Source organism: Rutilus rutilus, assembly GCF_951802725.1.
Source record: "Rutilus rutilus genome assembly, chromosome: 1".
NCBI lineage: Eukaryota > Metazoa > Chordata > Actinopteri > Cypriniformes > Leuciscidae > Rutilus > Rutilus rutilus.
In genome coordinates, this window is record NC_140209.1 from 55,532,593 (window position 1) to 55,549,603 (window position 17,011).

Below are 17,011 nucleotides of genomic sequence, written 5' to 3' on the forward strand. Positions count from 1 at the left end.
GGTTTATTTAAACTGCAAAGGTAAATTATAAATTCAAATGATTGTGACAGATGTGAAGGGGGAGGATAATTTATACAGTACGTGCGTCACGTTTAAGCTTTCTTTCGATTCCTCCGTCCTCCTTTTTTTTCTTTGCGTCCTTCCCTCGCATCCTACATGGGGTGGAGCTGAGACGCGAGGAAAGGAAACGAGGATGCAAAAATAAGAATTGAGAAGACTGTCCCATGTCTTAAAGGGATAGTTCACCCAAAAAGGAAAATTAGCCCATGATTTACTCACCCTCAAGCCATCCTAGGTGTATATGACATTCTTCTTTCAGACAAATACAATCAGAGTTATATTTAAAAAAAAGTTAAACAGCCCTTCACTCTCATTATTAAGTATCCCATCATGTATATGTTCGGGAACTCATGTGCCCCTGAAATCACAAGATGTGGAGGTAAACATTCCACTATAATGTAAATTAATGTAAATTAATTAGATACATATAATTTGGTAGTAAAAACATAACGTGTTGCACATTTTATTGGTGCAAAGATGAGTATGGTATGTGTAGGCCTATTTTGTACAACATTTGCAACTGTTTTTATCACTTAACCCTAAGTGATAAAACCCTACCCCTAACCCTAACATTTGCAACTTTTATCACTTCATTAGAAGCATCACTTTTTTCTTTTCTTTTTTTTTTATGCAAAGCATTGAAAATAAGAAATAAAAGCTCTGTAAACACTTGCATTTTTTGCAAGACTATAAGCGTGTCCAATCGAGTAATCAAAAGCTTGCAGTCTTTACGCTTACTTGAACACTTGGGCCAAATAGAGGAAATACGTCATGCAAGTAGACAAGTAGTCAAGTGCAAAGACCGCAAGTGTGGGTATTTGGACAAGGCATTATTCACATTGGCTGCGTCCGAAACCGCATACTTCCCTACTATATAGTATGGAAAAAGCAGTAGGCGAGCGAATAAGTATGTCCGAATCCTTAGTATCCATAAAAGAGTAGGCGAGAATTACCAGAGTGACGTACTAATTATCGCGAGATTCGGGCGTACATATACTTATAGTGCGTCCGAATATTCCTACTTTCCTACTATATAGTAGGGGAAAACAGTACGTGAACGGAGTAGTATGTCCGAAACCTCAGTACTCATAAAAGAGTAGGCGAGAAGTTCCCGGATGGCTTACTGCTTCAACCCAGATTTTGAAGAGCTCGAAGATGAATACTTTTCTATCCCAGGAGGCCACGCGGGAGGATACGTCATTATCAAACATCGCAGAGATCAGCGACGCGGGTGCTTTCAAATGTGAGTAAACACGGGTCCTTGTGTTAAAATTGCATGTGTTGAACTACTGTAGAGTAAACTGTTGAATTGTTGAAGGTGTAAAGACGTTACACAGTGTAACATAGTTGTGATTTTGCTGTAAAAACACGTTTTATTATGCATAACGTTAGCTAACAGGCGAGCTCCAGTAAGGACACGTAAGTTACGTCTCTAAAGTGGATTTACATAAACCATATACATCCTAAAGACGCTTATTTTAAATGTCTATTTACTTCTGACAGGAAAATCTTCAGTAAGTATTGCAGAAGAGCACATCACAACATGAAATAGACATCTGAGTGATGAATGTGTGCTATTATGTAGAACAAAACTATAAAGTAACTAAACATAAGTTATCTATTTTATTTGTCCATTAGTACTGTTGATAAATTGAGGAACATTTATGTTGGATAAAAAGTTAAAACAAGCTCATAAATCACAGAGGTAATGTGAATCTTGTCTGGATGTTACAGGGTCAGATGAACAGATGTGTTTTTATCCGGTGGAGAGTGGCTCATGAAGCTGAATGCTGCCATCAAAGGCTTTGAGTGAGTATACCACAGAAATTAATAACAATAACTAATTATTGTAATTTCAAACAGAGCTATTACAGCACCTTTCTGATTCTTGATTTCTGTGCATTAGCTGCACAGCTTTTGTGGTGGAGCAGGACCTGCAAGGGAAGATGATGGCGGCGTTTGTGAAAAAAAGTGGTTTTGTCTTCTAAATAATACTGAAATCATATGACATTGTGTGGTTAAAATGACTGCTTTTGTGTTATGTTTGTGCATTTTGTAGAATCTGAAATGTCAGCAGGCTGGTGTGAGTGCTGAGGATGAGGAGCCCAGAGCTGAATCCTGGAGATGGTGCCATGAGTCCCTCCATCACTCCACCTGCCCTTACGAGACCAGCCCTTACGAGTCCCTCCATCACTCCACCTGCCCTTATTGCCTCAGATTGTGAAGCACAACACAACACGCAACAACCTCAGCGCCTTCAGCCTACATACATGATTGTAGTTTGAATAAAGCTTTGTTTCATGTGTTGACTTGTATATGCATTTGTTTATTGTGTGATGGTGACTTTCATTCATTCTTTTACTAATTTATTAATATTTCTCATTGTTGTCAGTAAATACAATATAATTATTTAATTAATGCTTTATTTAATTGTTTGAATGCAAATGTAGATATGTTCACTATATACTTTTTACTACTATTTTCAGTAAAAAGTAATATAATTAAGTATTGGTCAGCATTTATCGTTGTTATTATTGTATGTTTTGGGGTGGGATATCAATGCAATTCATTCTGGGGTAATATTAATTTTTAATATTAATGATACTTAAATTTTTTGGAGTATAAAATCAACAGTTTTCTCCAAAGGCAAATCTTTGCACAGCTGCCCTTTGTGCAGACATTACAAATGCTGAGGAAACCCGTTCTAGGTAGGGCTGTTGAGTTACTGATGTTATGAGGTGTATGTATATATATATATATATATATATATATATATATATATATATATATATATATATATATATATATATATATATATATATATATATATATATATATATCATGGGTTTGCATACATAATATGAGATTTTTTACACAGGAAAAAATAGCCTAGTACAAGGTTGAATATTTTAATATATTTTTTCTTAAATAATTCATTATAATACATTTAAAAATGCATTTAAAAAAAAAAATATTTATAGGCCTAGGCCTGAGGGATGAAACGAGAGTTAAATTCAACAAGAAAAAGAGGAAAACATAAAGCAGTTAGCCACTTTTGCTTGTGGATAAAAATGTTTGGATATAAAATAAAGAAATTAACAACATTCAAGAGATGACCATTTTGGGATTTCGTAATAAAAATAAATAATATTGTAAGGATAAAACGGTGGGTCACATTAGTAGGGTTAAATATAAGAACTTTAATCAACCCTAAATGTATTCACAAAATAAATGGGCAGCAGTTTCTTCAAAATGAGCAATTTTAATCAATATCAATATTTACAGAATAGATGAATTAAACGTGTCGTTCAAATCTTTTAAGTTGTTGCGCGTGTGATAATGCGTCGTAGGTCACATGATAACGTCAACATGGTAGATGTCCGGTTCGCATTCATACTCAACGAGATCTGGCTATAAAGTACCTACTCTTTTAGCGCTCGTTAAGTAAGTACTCATTGAAAATAAGTACCTACTCATTGAGTACGCGGTTTCGGACGCAGCCATTATTAATTACGGTTATTATTACGACATCTGGCGTGAACGCATAGCTCCGCTCCTCCAAACTTAATCAAACACACCTGAACAAGCTAATCAAGGTCTTCAAGATGAGGCTACTAGAAAGTTACAGTCAGGTGTGTTTGATCAGGGTTGGAGTTACCCAGACCTCCTTGGATCTTTAAAAACGCCTTTTCAGAAACTTTCATACAGCAGCACGTGTTTTCAGTGTCTCACTGTTCTCCTGACTGACTAATTCAGTGCGGTTTCCAGCAGAGCTCATTGTGAGATCACAGGTCGAGAGGATGACAACTCGAGTGTACTGCTCGTTGAGAGTTGTTTTATTGTGCCTGTCTACATGGTTGTGCACAACGCTCGCTGGAGTTGCAGGTGAGAAGATCTTTTAGCTTCATTACACAGTCTGAAGAAATGCATAAACAAGTGCCTTACAAAATATGACTTCTTTTGAACATTGCTACAGTACATTTAGTTGCAATAGTAAATTTATGAAAAACACATTAACTGTCTATGTCTTCTATCTGCTTTGTGCTTATTACACACCCCACTACTCTTTGTTTTTAAAACTGAAACCGTTACAACACTCCCTGGTCCCTTTTAACAATCCTCTTCTGTAGAGTCCGGTCAGTGTCCGGTAATGCTGACGGTCGTGCCGTCTCAACGAGGATGTACTTCTGATAGAGACTGCTCTGGAGGACATAAATGCTGTCAATTTCCCTGTGGGCCAGCGTGTGTGCCGCCTGTTTTCAGTGAGTTTCAATTAATGATGGATGCTAGAGGTCTCCCAAAAGAAACCCTGAAAATTTTCACTCAGACGTTGCTAGTAAACTTCACAAATAATTGCAAAGTAACTGCAAGTAACACATTGAACTAAACATGAAACTTTGAAGTAGAAAGACTGAACTATACATCATTTATATTCAAACCGTAAATGAGATCTTCAGCATACAGTGTTTTCTGTCATGTGTCTTCATAGCAAAGCCGGGAGTGTGTCCAAGCACCAAAACTGGAGGAGGAAATTGTGCCAAGTTGTGTTACTATGATAGTGACTGTCCGGACAATGAGAAATGTTGCAGCAATGGATGTGGACATCAGTGTATGGCTCCATATACAGGTAGTTGTATTACATCTAGTTATGGAGTGTTTGGGTCAGCCCAAAATGTTGTCATATCCTGCTCCATGACAAAAATGCCTAAACTTTAGCACGTATAGCACAGTCTCACAGAATAGTTACAAACTTTATAAAGATGATGGTTATTTAAAATGCAATTCACTCTGTAACACTTGTTACTCATGATTTGCTTTTTGCTTTTTGTGCTGAATGCCACTGAAAGGACAGACTAAAGATGACTATCTGTATCCCTGCAGTGAAGCCTGTGGCCCAACCGCTGAAGCCTGTGGCCCAACCGCCGACGCGTGTGGCCCAACTACTGAAGCCTGCAGTGAAGCCTGTGGCCGAACCGTCAAAGCCTGCAGTGAAGCCTGCAGCCGAACCCCCTAAGCCTGCGGCCGAACCGCCTAAGCCTGCAGTGACGCCTGCGGCCGAACCGCCGACGCCTGTGGTCGAACCGCCTAAGCCTGCAGTGACGCCTGTGGTCGAACCGCCTAAGCCTGCGGTGACGCCTGTGGTCGAACCGCCTAAGCCTGCGGTGACGCCTGTGGTCGAACCGCCTAAGCCTGCAGTGACGCCTGTGGTCGAACCGCCTAAGCCTGCAGTGACGCCTGCGGTCGACCCGCCTAAGCCTGCGGCTAAACTGCCACTTGGGGGTCTGAGTGGGCCTGAGTGTGCGTGTCGCGATCACCACGATGGCCACGGCTGTCGCGATCACCACAGCGGTCATGATGGGAAATGTAAATCGTGACATTGATTTTGCCGAACTCAAGTTCTCTTACAGATTATTTCAGTGCTTTATTCATATTGAATGTTTGCAAATAATTGCAAAGAAACTGCAAGTAACGTGTTGAACTAAACATGAAACTTTGAAGTAGAAAGACTGAACTATATATAATTTATATTCAAACCGTAAATGAGACCTTCAGCATACAGTGTTTTCTGTCATGTGTCTTCATAGCAAAGCCGGGAGTGTGTCCAAGCACCAAAACTGGAGGAGGAAATTGTGCCAAGTTGTGTTACTATGACAGTGACTGTCCGGACAATGAGAAATGTTGCAGCAATGGATGTGGACATCAGTGTATGGCTCCATATACAGGTAGTTGTATTACATCTAGTTATGGAGTGTTTGGGTCAGCCCAAACTGTTGTCATATCCTGTTCCATGACAAAAATACCTAAACTTTAGCACGTATAGCACAGTTTCACAGAATAGCTTTACAAAATTAATAAAGATGGTTATTTAAAATGCAATTCACCCTGTAACACTTGTTATTCATGATTTGCTTTTTGTGCTGAATGCCACTGAAAGGACAGACTAAAGATGACTATCTGTATCCCTGCAGTGACGCCTGTGGCCCAGCCGCCGAAGCCTGTGGCCCAGCCGCCGAAGCGTGTGGCCCAACTACTGAAGCCTGCAGTGAAGCCTGTGGCCGAACCGTCAAAGCCTGCAGTGAAGCCTGTGGCCCAACCGCCACTTGGCGGTCTGAATGAGCCTGACTGGGCTGGTCGCGATCACCACGGCGGTCATGATGGGCAATGTAAATCGTGACATTGATTTTTGCCGAACTCAAGTTCTCTTACAGATTATTTCAGTGCTTTATTCGTATTGAATGTTCCCTGTTTATCACCAAATAAATCTTGTTTAATGAAGTGTTTTTGCTTGATTGGAGTTTTTGGTACAGAAAATACATCTCCATTTCTGTGGATACATGTCGTTATCCTCGGTGTCAACAGAAGTGTTTCATCCTCTGTATAGTCAAGGAAGTTGGTTTATCCTGTCTAATCAAGGAAGGTTGTGTTAACGTTATCCTCTGCAATGCCAGAGAGTCATTCTCTGTATAGTAAGGGAAAATGTATCCTCCGCTCAATCAGGGAAGGTTAACAGCTTTTACAGTTCATGTTGAGGTTTATCCTCTTTGTCAGGGAAGTACTGTCAGGAAAACATCACCAAGGTTAAAAGAAAAGCTACGTTAATCCCCAACCACTGATAAATCAAGTGATCAGTTCAAATCATTGTTAGGACAGCACATGGACTCAATAATAGGACAGCACATGACTAAGTCAGATTGGGTTTAACAAAAAAATCTGGTCTTCACAGATTGTCCTTGTATATAGACCTCCTATAATGCAGATTTCTGCTAATCTTAGTTGGTCCTCATCTTCCAGGTGTGTTGATCATCTCATTCGTGAGCCGTTGCAATGGGCTTTCCCTCATTGGCGAGGGAGGTCTGTTACTAGCACGCATCCTTGATCCCTCACTTTATGCTGTGTGGGGTTGAGGCTGGCTGGTGTAGCTTAAGGTGAGAGGCTTGGAACCAAATGTCATACTCTCCAACCATTTTTCTGATCATTGCAAGATTTTTCCCTGAAATCATAACTGCGCACCCATTGGTCCTTATTGGTGGAGTGAATAGAATCTATTATATATATATATATGTATATTATCTATAATAGAATAGTTTCTTTCAAATGCGAAATATTGCTATAATTAAATGTCTTGTCTTTCAGTGATCTGCCGATGACTTTTTGCTTTATGTTCTCATTAGAATGTTCAGGAATACCGTACAGACGGAGGTTCCATCTCCGCTGATATCGCTCGGCATCGTTCAGTCTTTGCTCAAGTTCGTGGATTTTGGTGCTGTTTAAATTGGTGGTAGTTTTGCAGCTCTTCAAGTCTGTTTTTACAGCATTTACTTCTTCAAACACAAAGTCAATTGATTTCTTAAGGCCCTCAATGCTCACCGTGTGGCTGGTAATCATTTTGCCGAGGTTGTTTGCACTTTCTTTAATCCTGGATGTCAATGCCTCAATGACATTATCTTGCAATTCCGTCAAGGAAATTTCGCCTCGAGATTTCTTTTGTTGAGGTTTCACAGGCGTATCTAGGTCGGAATCATGTACGATCTCGAGACTTGGGCTTTCAGACCGGGTGACAACTGGATTTTTTTGGCCATATTGATGGTCTACCTCGATGTGTGCAGCAGATTCACCAACAGCGACAGGAACATCTAATTCCATCTCTTCCGTAAGCGACTTGGAGGTAGAATTCTTATTTTTTCCTTTGCGTTTCATCGTGCTATCCTGGGTTTCCATGTGTGTTCAAGAGTTCAGTTAACGATCGCCAACTTAAGGAGGAAATTAAACTAACGTAAATAACAAGTTACTCCGCCTAAACAAAACAGGAAATGGCCTAATGCATAATCAAGCGATATGATCCGTCCGGGTTTAAATAGAGTTAAAATATAGGGGATGTCCCCCTTTTCTTAATTGCGTCCTTCCCTCGCATCCTACATGGGGTGGAGCTGAGACGCGAGGAAAGGAAACGAGGATGCAAAAATAAGAATTGAGAAGACTGTCCCATGTCTTAAAGGGATAGTTCACCCAAAAATGAAAATTAGCCCATGATTTACTCACCCTCAAGCCATCCTAGGTGTATATGACATTCTTCTTTCAGACAAATACAATCAGAGTTATATTTAAAAAAAAGTTAAACAGCCCTTCACTCTCATTATTAAGTATCCCATCATGTATATGTTCGGGAACTCATGTGCCCCTGAAATCACAAGATGTGGAGGTAAACATTCCACTATAATGTAAATTAATGTAAATTAATTAGATACATATAATTTGGTAGTAAAAACATAACGTGTTGCACATTTTATTGGTGCAAAGTTGAGTATGGTATGTGTAGGCCTATTTTGTACAACATTTGCAACTGTTTTTATCACTTAACCCTAAGTGATAAAACCCTACCCCTAACCCTAACATTTGCAACTTTTATCACTTCATTAGAAGCATCACTTTTTTCTTTTCTTTTTGCATTTTTTTGCAAAACTATAAGCGTGTCCAATCGAGTAATCAAAAGCTTGCAGTCTTTACGCTTACTTGAACACTTGGGCCAAATAGAGGAAATACGTCATGCAAGTAGACAAGTAGTCAAGTGCAAAGACCGCAAGTGTGGGTATTTGGACAAGGCATTATTCACAATATTATTTACGGTTATTATTACGACATCTGGCGTGAACGCATAACTCCGCTCCTCCAAACTTAATCAAACACACCTGAACAAGCTAATCAAGGTCTTCAAGATGAGGCTACTAGAAAGTTACAGTCAGGTGTGTTTGATCAGGGTTGGAGTTACCCAGACCTCCTTGGATCTTTAAAAACGCCTTTTCAGAAACTTTCATACAGCAGCACGTGTTTTCAGTGTCTCACTGTTCTCCTGACTGACTAATTCAGTGCGGTTTCCAGCAGAGCTCATTGTGAGATCACAGGTCGAGAGGATGACAACTCGAGTGTACTGCTCGTTGAGAGTTGTTTTATTGTGCCTGTCTACATGGTTGTGCACAACGCTCGCTGGAGTTGCAGGTGAGAAGATCTTTTAGCTTCATTACACAGTCTGAAGAAATGCATAAACAAGTGCCTTACAAAATATGACTTCTTTTGAACATTGCTACAGTACATTTAGTTGCAATAGTAAATTTATGAAAAACACATTAACTGTCTATGTCTTCTATCTGCTTTGTGCTTATTACACACCCCACTACTCTTTGTTTTTAAAACTGAAACCGTTACAACACTCCCTGGTCCCTTTTAACAATCCTCTTCTGTAGAGTCCGGTCAGTGTCCGGTAATGCTGACGGTCGTGCCGTCTCAACGAGGATGTACTTCTGATAGAGACTGCTCTGGAGGACATAAATGCTGTCAATTTCCCTGTGGGCCAGCGTGTGTGCCGCCTGTTTTCAGTGAGTTTCAATTAATGATGGATGCTAGAGGTCTCCCAAAAGAAACCCTGAAAATTTTCACTCAGACGTTGCTAGTAAACTTCACAAATAATTGCAAAGAAACTGCAAGTAACACATTGAACTAAACATGAAACTTTGAAGTAGAAAGACTGAACTATATATCATTTATATTCAAACCGTAAATGAGATCTTCAGCATACAGTGTTTTCTGTCATGTGTCTTCATAGCAAAGCCGGGAGTGTGTCCAAGCACCAAAACTGGAGGAGGAAATTGTGCCAAGTTGTGTTACTATGATAGTGACTGTCCGGACAATGAGAAATGTTGCAGCAATGGATGTGGACATCAGTGTATGGCTCCATATACAGGTAGTTGTATTACATCTAGTTATGGAGTGTTTGGGTCAGCCCAAAATGTTGTCATATCCTGCTCCATGACAAAAATGCCTAAACTTTAGCACGTATAGCACAGTCTCACAGAATAGCTTTACAAAATTTATAAAGATGATGGTTATTTAAAATGCAATTCACTCTGTAACACTTGTTACTCATGATTTGCTTTTTGCTTTTTGTGCTGAATGCCACTGAAAGGACAGACTAAAGATGACTATCTGTATCCCTGCAGTGAAGCCTGTGGCCCAACCGCTGAAGCCTGTGGCCCAACCGCCGACGCGTGTGGCCCAACTACTGAAGCCTGCAGTGAAGCCTGTGGCCGAACCGTCAAAGCCTGCAGTGAAGCCTGCAGCCGAACCGCCGACGCCTGTGGTCGAACCGCCTAAGCCTGCGGTGACGCCTGTGGTCGAACCGCCTAAGCCTGCAGTGACGCCTGTGGTCGAACCGCCTAAGCCTGCAGTGACGCCTGTGGTCGAACCGCCTAAGCCTGCAGTGACGCCTGCGGTCGACCCGCCTAAGCCTGCGGCTAAACTGCCACTTGGGGGTCTGAGTGGGCCTGAGTGTGCGGGTCGCGATCACCACGATGGCCACGGCTGTCGCGATCACCACAGCGGTCATGATGGGAAATGTAAATCGTGACATTGATTTTGCTGAACTCAAGTTCTCTTACAGATTATTTCAGTGCTTTATTCGTATTGAATGTTTGCAAATAATTGCAAAGAAACTGCAAGTAACGTGTTGAACTAAACATGAAACTTTGAAGTAGAAAGACTGAACTATATATAATTTATATTCAAACCGTAAATGAGACCTTCAGCATACAGTGTTTTCTGTCATGTGTCTTCATAGCAAAGCCGGGAGTGTGTCCAAGCACCAAAACTGGAGGAGGAAATTGTGCCAAGTTGTGTTACTATGACAGTGACTGTCCGGACAATGAGAAATGTTGCAGCAATGGATGTGGACATCAGTGTATGGCTCCATATACAGGTAGTTGTATTACATCTAGTTATGGAGTGTTTGGGTCAGCCCAAACTGTTGTCATATCCTGTTCCATGACAAAAATACCTAAACTTTAGCACGTATAGCACAGTTTCACAGAATAGCTTTACAAAATTAATAAAGATGGTTATTTAAAATGCAATTCACCCTGTAACACTTGTTATTCATGATTTGCTTTTTGTGCTGAATGCCACTGAAAGGACAGACTAAAGATGACTATCTGTATCCCTGCAGTGACGCCTGTGGCCCAACCGCTGAAGCCTGTGGCCCAGCCGCCGAAGCGTGTGGCCCAACTACTGAAGCCTGCAGTGAAGCCTGTGGCCGAACCGTCAAAGCCTGCAGTGAAGCCTGTGGCCCAACCGCCACTTGGCGGTCTGAATGAGCCTGACTGGGCTGGTCGCGATCACCACGGCGGTCATGATGGGCAATGTAAATCGTGACATTGATTTTTGCCGAACTCAAGTTCTCTTACAGATTATTTCAGTGCTTTATTCGTATTGAATGTTCCCTGTTTATCACCAAATAAATCTTGTTTAATGAAGTGTTTTTGCTTGATTGGAGTTTTTGGTACAGAAAATACATCTCCATTTCTGTGGATACATGTCGTTATCCTCGGTGTCAAAAGAAGTGTTTCATCCTCTGTATAGTCAAGGAAGTTGGTTTATCCTGTCTAATCAAGGAAGGTTGTGTTAACGTTATCCTCTGCAATGCCAGAGAGTCATTCTCTGTATAGTAAGGGAAAATGTATCCTCCGCTCAATCAGGGAAGGTTAACAGCTTTTACAGTTCATGTTGAGGTTTATCCTCTTTGTCAGGGAAGTACTGTCAGGAAAACATCACCAAGGTTAAAAGAAAAGCTACGTTAATCCCCAACCACTGATAAATCAAGTGATCAGTTCAAATCATTGTTAGGACAGCACATGGACTCAATAATAGGACAGCACATGACTAAGTCAGATTGGGTTTAACAAAAAAATCTGGTCTTCACAGATTGTCCTTGTATATAGACCTCCTATAATGCAGATTTCTGCTAATCTTAGTTGGTCCTCATCTTCCAGGTGTGTTGATCATCTCATTCGTGAGCCGTTGCAATGGGCTTTCCCTCATTGGCGAGGGAGGTCTGTTACTAGCACGCATCCTTGATCCCTCACTTTATGCTGTGTGGGGTTGAGGCTGGCTGGTGTAGCTTAAGGTGAGAGGCTTGGAACCAAATGTCATACTCTCCAACCATTTTTCTGATCATTGCAAGATTTTTCCCTGAAATCATAACTGCGCACCCATTGGTACTTATTGGTGGAGTGAATAGAATCTATTATATATATATATATATATATGTATATTATCTATAATAGAATAGTTTCTTTCAAATGCGAAATATTGCTATAATTAAATGTCTTGTCTTTCAGTGATCTGCCGATGACTTTTTGCTTTATGTTCTCATTAGAATGTTCAGGAATACCGTACAGACGGAGGTTCCATCTCCGCTGATATCGCTCGGCATCGTTCAGTCTTTGCTCAAGTTCGTGGATTTTGGTGCTGTTTAAATTGGTGGTAGTTTTGCAGCTCTTCAAGTCTGTTTTTACAGCGTTTACTTCTTCAAACACAAAGTCAATTGATTTCTTAAGGCCCTCAATGCTCACCGTGTTGCTGGTAATCATTTTGCCGAGGTTGTTTGCACTTTCTTTAATCCTGGATGTCAATGCCTCAATGACATTATCTTGCAATTCCTTCAAGGAAATTTCGCCTCGAGATTTCTTTTGTTGAGGTTTCACAGGCGTATCTAGGTCGGAATCATGTACGATCTCGAGACTTGGGCTTTCAGACCGGGTGACAACTGGATTTTTTTGGCCATATTGATGGTCTACCTCGATGTGTGCAGCAGATTCACCAACAGCGACAGGAACATCTAATTCCATCTCTTCCGTAAGCGACTTGGAGGTAGAATTCTTATTTTTTCCTTTGCGTTTCATCGTGCTATCCTGGGTTTCCATGTGTGTTCAAGAGTTCAGTTAACGATCGCCAACTTAAGGAGGAAATTAAACTAACGTAAATAACAAGTTACTCCGCCTAAACAAAACAGGAAATGGCCTAATGCATAATCGAGCGATATGATCCGTCCGGGTTTAAATAGAGTTAAAATATAGGGGATGTCCCCCTTTTCTTAATTGCGTCCTTCCCTCGCATCCTACATGGGGTGGAGCTGAGACGCGAGGAAAGGAAACGAGGATGCAAAAATAAGAATTGAGAAGACTGTCCCATGTCTTAAAGGGATAGTTCACCCAAAAATGAAAATTAGCCCATGATTTACTCACCCTCAAGCCATCCTAGGTGTATATGACATTCTTCTTTCAGACAAATACAATCAGAGTTATATTTAAAAAAAAGTTAAACAGCCCTTCACTCTCATTATTAAGTATCCCATCATGTATATGTTCGGGAACTCATGTGCCCCTGAAATCACAAGATGTGGAGGTAAACATTCCACTATAATGTAAATTAATGTAAATTAATTAGATACATATAATTTGGTAGTAAAAACATAACGTGTTGCACATTTTATTGGTGCAAAGTTGAGTATGGTATGTGTAGGCCTATTTTGTACAACATTTGCAACTGTTTTTATCACTTAACCCTAAGTGATAAAACCCTACCCCTAACCCTAACATTTGCAACTTTTATCACTTCATTAGAAGCATCACTTTTTTCTTTTCTTTTTGCATTTTTTTGCAAAACTATAAGCGTGTCCAATCGAGTAATCAAAAGCTTGCAGTCTTTACGCTTACTTGAACACTTGGGCCAAATAGAGGAAATACGTCATGCAAGTAGACAAGTAGTCAAGTGCAAAGACCGCAAGTGTGGGTATTTGGACAAGGCATTATTCACAATATTATTTACGGTTATTATTACGACATCTGGCGTGAACGCATAACTCCGCTCCTCCAAACTTAATCAAACACACCTGAACAAGCTAATCAAGGTCTTCAAGATGAGGCTACTAGAAAGTTACAGTCAGGTGTGTTTGATCAGGGTTGGAGTTACCCAGACCTCCTTGGATCTTTAAAAACGCCTTTTCAGAAACTTTCATACAGCAGCACGTGTTTTCAGTGTCTCACTGTTCTCCTGACTGACTAATTCAGTGCGGTTTCCAGCAGAGCTCATTGTGAGATCACAGGTCGAGAGGATGACAACTCGAGTGTACTGCTCGTTGAGAGTTGTTTTATTGTGCCTGTCTACATGGTTGTGCACAACGCTCGCTGGAGTTGCAGGTGAGAAGATCTTTTAGCTTCATTACACAGTCTGAAGAAATGCATAAACAAGTGCCTTACAAAATATGACTTCTTTTGAACATTGCTACAGTACATTTAGTTGCAATAGTAAATTTATGAAAAACACATTAACTGTCTATGTCTTCTATCTGCTTTGTGCTTATTACACACCCCACTACTCTTTGTTTTTAAAACTGAAACCGTTACAACACTCCCTGGTCCCTTTTAACAATCCTCTTCTGTAGAGTCCGGTCAGTGTCCGGTAATGCTGACGGTCGTGCCGTCTCAACGAGGATGTACTTCTGATAGAGACTGCTCTGGAGGACATAAATGCTGTCAATTTCCCTGTGGGCCAGCGTGTGTGCCGCCTGTTTTCAGTGAGTTTCAATTAATGATGGATGCTAGAGGTCTCCCAAAAGAAACCCTGAAAATTTTCACTCAGACGTTGCTAGTAAACTTCACAAATAATTGCAAAGTAACTGCAAGTAACACATTGAACTAAACATGAAACTTTGAAGTAGAAAGACTGAACTATACATCATTTATATTCAAACCGTAAATGAGATCTTCAGCATACAGTGTTTTCTGTCATGTGTCTTCATAGCAAAGCCGGGAGTGTGTCCAAGCACCAAAACTGGAGGAGGAAATTGTGCCAAGTTGTGTTACTATGATAGTGACTGTCCGGACAATGAGAAATGTTGCAGCAATGGATGTGGACATCAGTGTATGGCTCCATATACAGGTAGTTGTATTACATCTAGTTATGGAGTGTTTGGGTCAGCCCAAAATGTTGTCATATCCTGCTCCATGACAAAAATGCCTAAACTTTAGCACGTATAGCACAGTCTCACAGAATAGTTACAAACTTTATAAAGATGATGGTTATTTAAAATGCAATTCACTCTGTAACACTTGTTACTCATGATTTGCTTTTTGCTTTTTGTGCTGAATGCCACTGAAAGGACAGACTAAAGATGACTATCTGTATCCCTGCAGTGAAGCCTGTGGCCCAACCGCTGAAGCCTGTGGCCCAACCGCCGACGCGTGTGGCCCAACTACTGAAGCCTGCAGTGAAGCCTGTGGCCGAACCGTCAAAGCCTGCAGTGAAGCCTGCAGCCGAACCCCCTAAGCCTGCGGCCGAACCGCCTAAGCCTGCAGTGACGCCTGCGGCCGAACCGCCGACGCCTGTGGTCGAACCGCCTAAGCCTGCGGTGACGCCTGTGGTCGAACCGCCTAAGCCTGCGGTGACGCCTGTGGTCGAACCGCCTAAGCCTGCAGTGACGCCTGTGGTCGAACCGCCTAAGCCTGCAGTGACGCCTGCGGTCGACCCGCCTAAGCCTGCGGCTAAACTGCCACTTGGGGGTCTGAGTGGGCCTGAGTGTGCGGGTCGCGATCACCACGATGGCCACGGCTGTCGCGATCACCACAGCGGTCATGATGGGAAATGTAAATCGTGACATTGATTTTGCTGAACTCAAGTTCTCTTACAGATTATTTCAGTGCTTTATTCGTATTGAATGTTTGCAAATAATTGCAAAGAAACTGCAAGTAACGTGTTGAACTAAACATGAAACTTTGAAGTAGAAAGACTGAACTATATATAATTTATATTCAAACCGTAAATGAGACCTTCAGCATACAGTGTTTTCTGTCATGTGTCTTCATAGCAAAGCCGGGAGTGTGTCCAAGCACCAAAACTGGAGGAGGAAATTGTGCCAAGTTGTGTTACTATGACAGTGACTGTCCGGACAATGAGAAATGTTGCAGCAATGGATGTGGACATCAGTGTATGGCTCCATATACAGGTAGTTGTATTACATCTAGTTATGGAGTGTTTGGGTCAGCCCAAACTGTTGTCATATCCTGTTCCATGACAAAAATACCTAAACTTTAGCACGTATAGCACAGTTTCACAGAATAGCTTTACAAAATTAATAAAGATGGTTATTTAAAATGCAATTCACCCTGTAACACTTGTTATTCATGATTTGCTTTTTGTGCTGAATGCCACTGAAAGGACAGACTAAAGATGACTATCTGTATCCCTGCAGTGACGCCTGTGGCCCAACCGCTGAAGCCTGTGGCCCAGCCGCCGAAGCGTGTGGCCCAACTACTGAAGCCTGCAGTGAAGCCTGTGGCCGAACCGTCAAAGCCTGCAGTGAAGCCTGTGGCCCAACCGCCACTTGGCGGTCTGAATGAGCCTGACTGGGCTGGTCGCGATCACCACGGCGGTCATGATGGGCAATGTAAATCGTGACATTGATTTTTGCCGAACTCAAGTTCTCTTACAGATTATTTCAGTGCTTTATTCGTATTGAATGTTCCCTGTTTATCACCAAATAAATCTTGTTTAATGAAGTGTTTTTGCTTGATTGGAGTTTTTGGTACAGAAAATACATCTCCATTTCTGTGGATACATGTCGTTATCCTCGGTGTCAAAAGAAGTGTTTCATCCTCTGTATAGTCAAGGAAGTTGGTTTATCCTGTCTAATCAAGGAAGGTTGTGTTAACGTTATCCTCTGCAATGCCAGAGAGTCATTCTCTGTATAGTAAGGGAAAATGTATCCTCTGCTCAATCAGGGAAGGTTAACAGCTTTTACAGTTCATGTTGAGGTTTATCCTCTTTGTCAGGGAAGTACTGTCAGGAAAACATCACCAAGGTTAAAAGAAAAGCTACGTTAATCCCCAACCACTGATAAATCAAGTGATCAGTTCAAATCATTGTTAGGACAGCACATGGACTCAATAATAGGACAGCACATGACTAAGTCAGATTGGGTTTAACAAAAAAATCTGGTCTTCACAGATTGTCCTTGTATATAGACCTCCTATAATGCAGATTTCTGCTAATCTTAGTTGGTCCTCATCTTCCAGGTGTGTTGATGATCTCATTCGTGAGCCGTTGCAATGGGCTTTCCCTCATTGGC

At 41.2% G+C, this 17,011-nt stretch overlaps 3 protein-coding genes and 1 long non-coding RNA gene across 13 annotated transcripts; all 4 read left to right on the forward strand.

Moving 5' to 3' along the window:
- The first annotated feature begins 902 nt into the window (after positions 1-902).
- LOC311303853 lies at positions 903-2,375 on the forward strand. The gene is made up of 3 exons (XR_014629842.1): positions 903-1,303; positions 1,795-1,869; positions 2,120-2,375. It is a non-coding gene; the product is annotated as an uncharacterized lncRNA (long non-coding RNA).
- Positions 2,376-3,634: 1,259 nt separating this feature from the next.
- Positions 3,635-6,336, forward strand: LOC311303282 (uncharacterized protein). Of its 4 annotated transcripts, none has more exons than XM_084429681.1 (6): positions 3,635-3,945; positions 4,191-4,322; positions 4,550-4,687; positions 4,942-5,424; positions 5,646-5,786; positions 6,030-6,336. In XM_084429681.1, exons 1-6 carry the CDS (start codon positions 3,861-3,863, stop codon positions 6,233-6,235), a joined length of 1,185 nt encoding a protein of 394 aa, XP_084285807.1. In that variant the 5' UTR covers positions 3,635-3,860; the 3' UTR covers positions 6,236-6,336. The 4 variants fall into 4 exon arrangements, with proteins under 4 accessions (XP_084285807.1, XP_084285809.1, XP_084285806.1 ...); XM_084429683.1 differs by having other exon boundaries at positions 3,691-3,945; positions 5,646-5,783; XM_084429680.1 differs by having other exon boundaries at positions 3,705-3,945; positions 4,550-4,690.
- Positions 6,337-8,762: 2,426 nt separating this feature from the next.
- Positions 8,763-11,360, forward strand: LOC311303326 (uncharacterized protein). Of its 4 annotated transcripts, none has more exons than XM_084429750.1 (6): positions 8,763-9,054; positions 9,300-9,431; positions 9,659-9,799; positions 10,053-10,448; positions 10,670-10,810; positions 11,054-11,360. In XM_084429750.1, exons 1-6 carry the CDS (start codon positions 8,970-8,972, stop codon positions 11,257-11,259), a joined length of 1,101 nt encoding a protein of 366 aa, XP_084285876.1. In that variant the 5' UTR covers positions 8,763-8,969; the 3' UTR covers positions 11,260-11,360. The 4 variants fall into 4 exon arrangements, with proteins under 4 accessions (XP_084285876.1, XP_084285878.1, XP_084285879.1 ...); XM_084429752.1 differs by having other exon boundaries at positions 10,670-10,807; XM_084429753.1 differs by having other exon boundaries at positions 8,800-9,054; positions 9,659-9,796; positions 10,670-10,807.
- A 2,432-nt stretch (positions 11,361-13,792) lies between these two features.
- Positions 13,793-16,442, forward strand: LOC311303300 (uncharacterized protein). 4 transcript variants are annotated; one of them, XM_084429723.1, is made up of 6 exons: positions 13,793-14,084; positions 14,330-14,461; positions 14,689-14,826; positions 15,081-15,530; positions 15,752-15,889; positions 16,136-16,442. In XM_084429723.1, exons 1-6 carry the CDS (start codon positions 14,000-14,002, stop codon positions 16,339-16,341), a joined length of 1,149 nt encoding a protein of 382 aa, XP_084285849.1. In that variant the 5' UTR covers positions 13,793-13,999; the 3' UTR covers positions 16,342-16,442. The 4 variants fall into 4 exon arrangements, with proteins under 4 accessions (XP_084285849.1, XP_084285847.1, XP_084285846.1 ...); XM_084429721.1 differs by having other exon boundaries at positions 13,829-14,084; positions 15,752-15,892; XM_084429720.1 differs by having other exon boundaries at positions 13,844-14,084; positions 14,689-14,829; positions 15,752-15,892.
- The last annotated feature ends 569 nt before the right edge of the window (positions 16,443-17,011 follow it).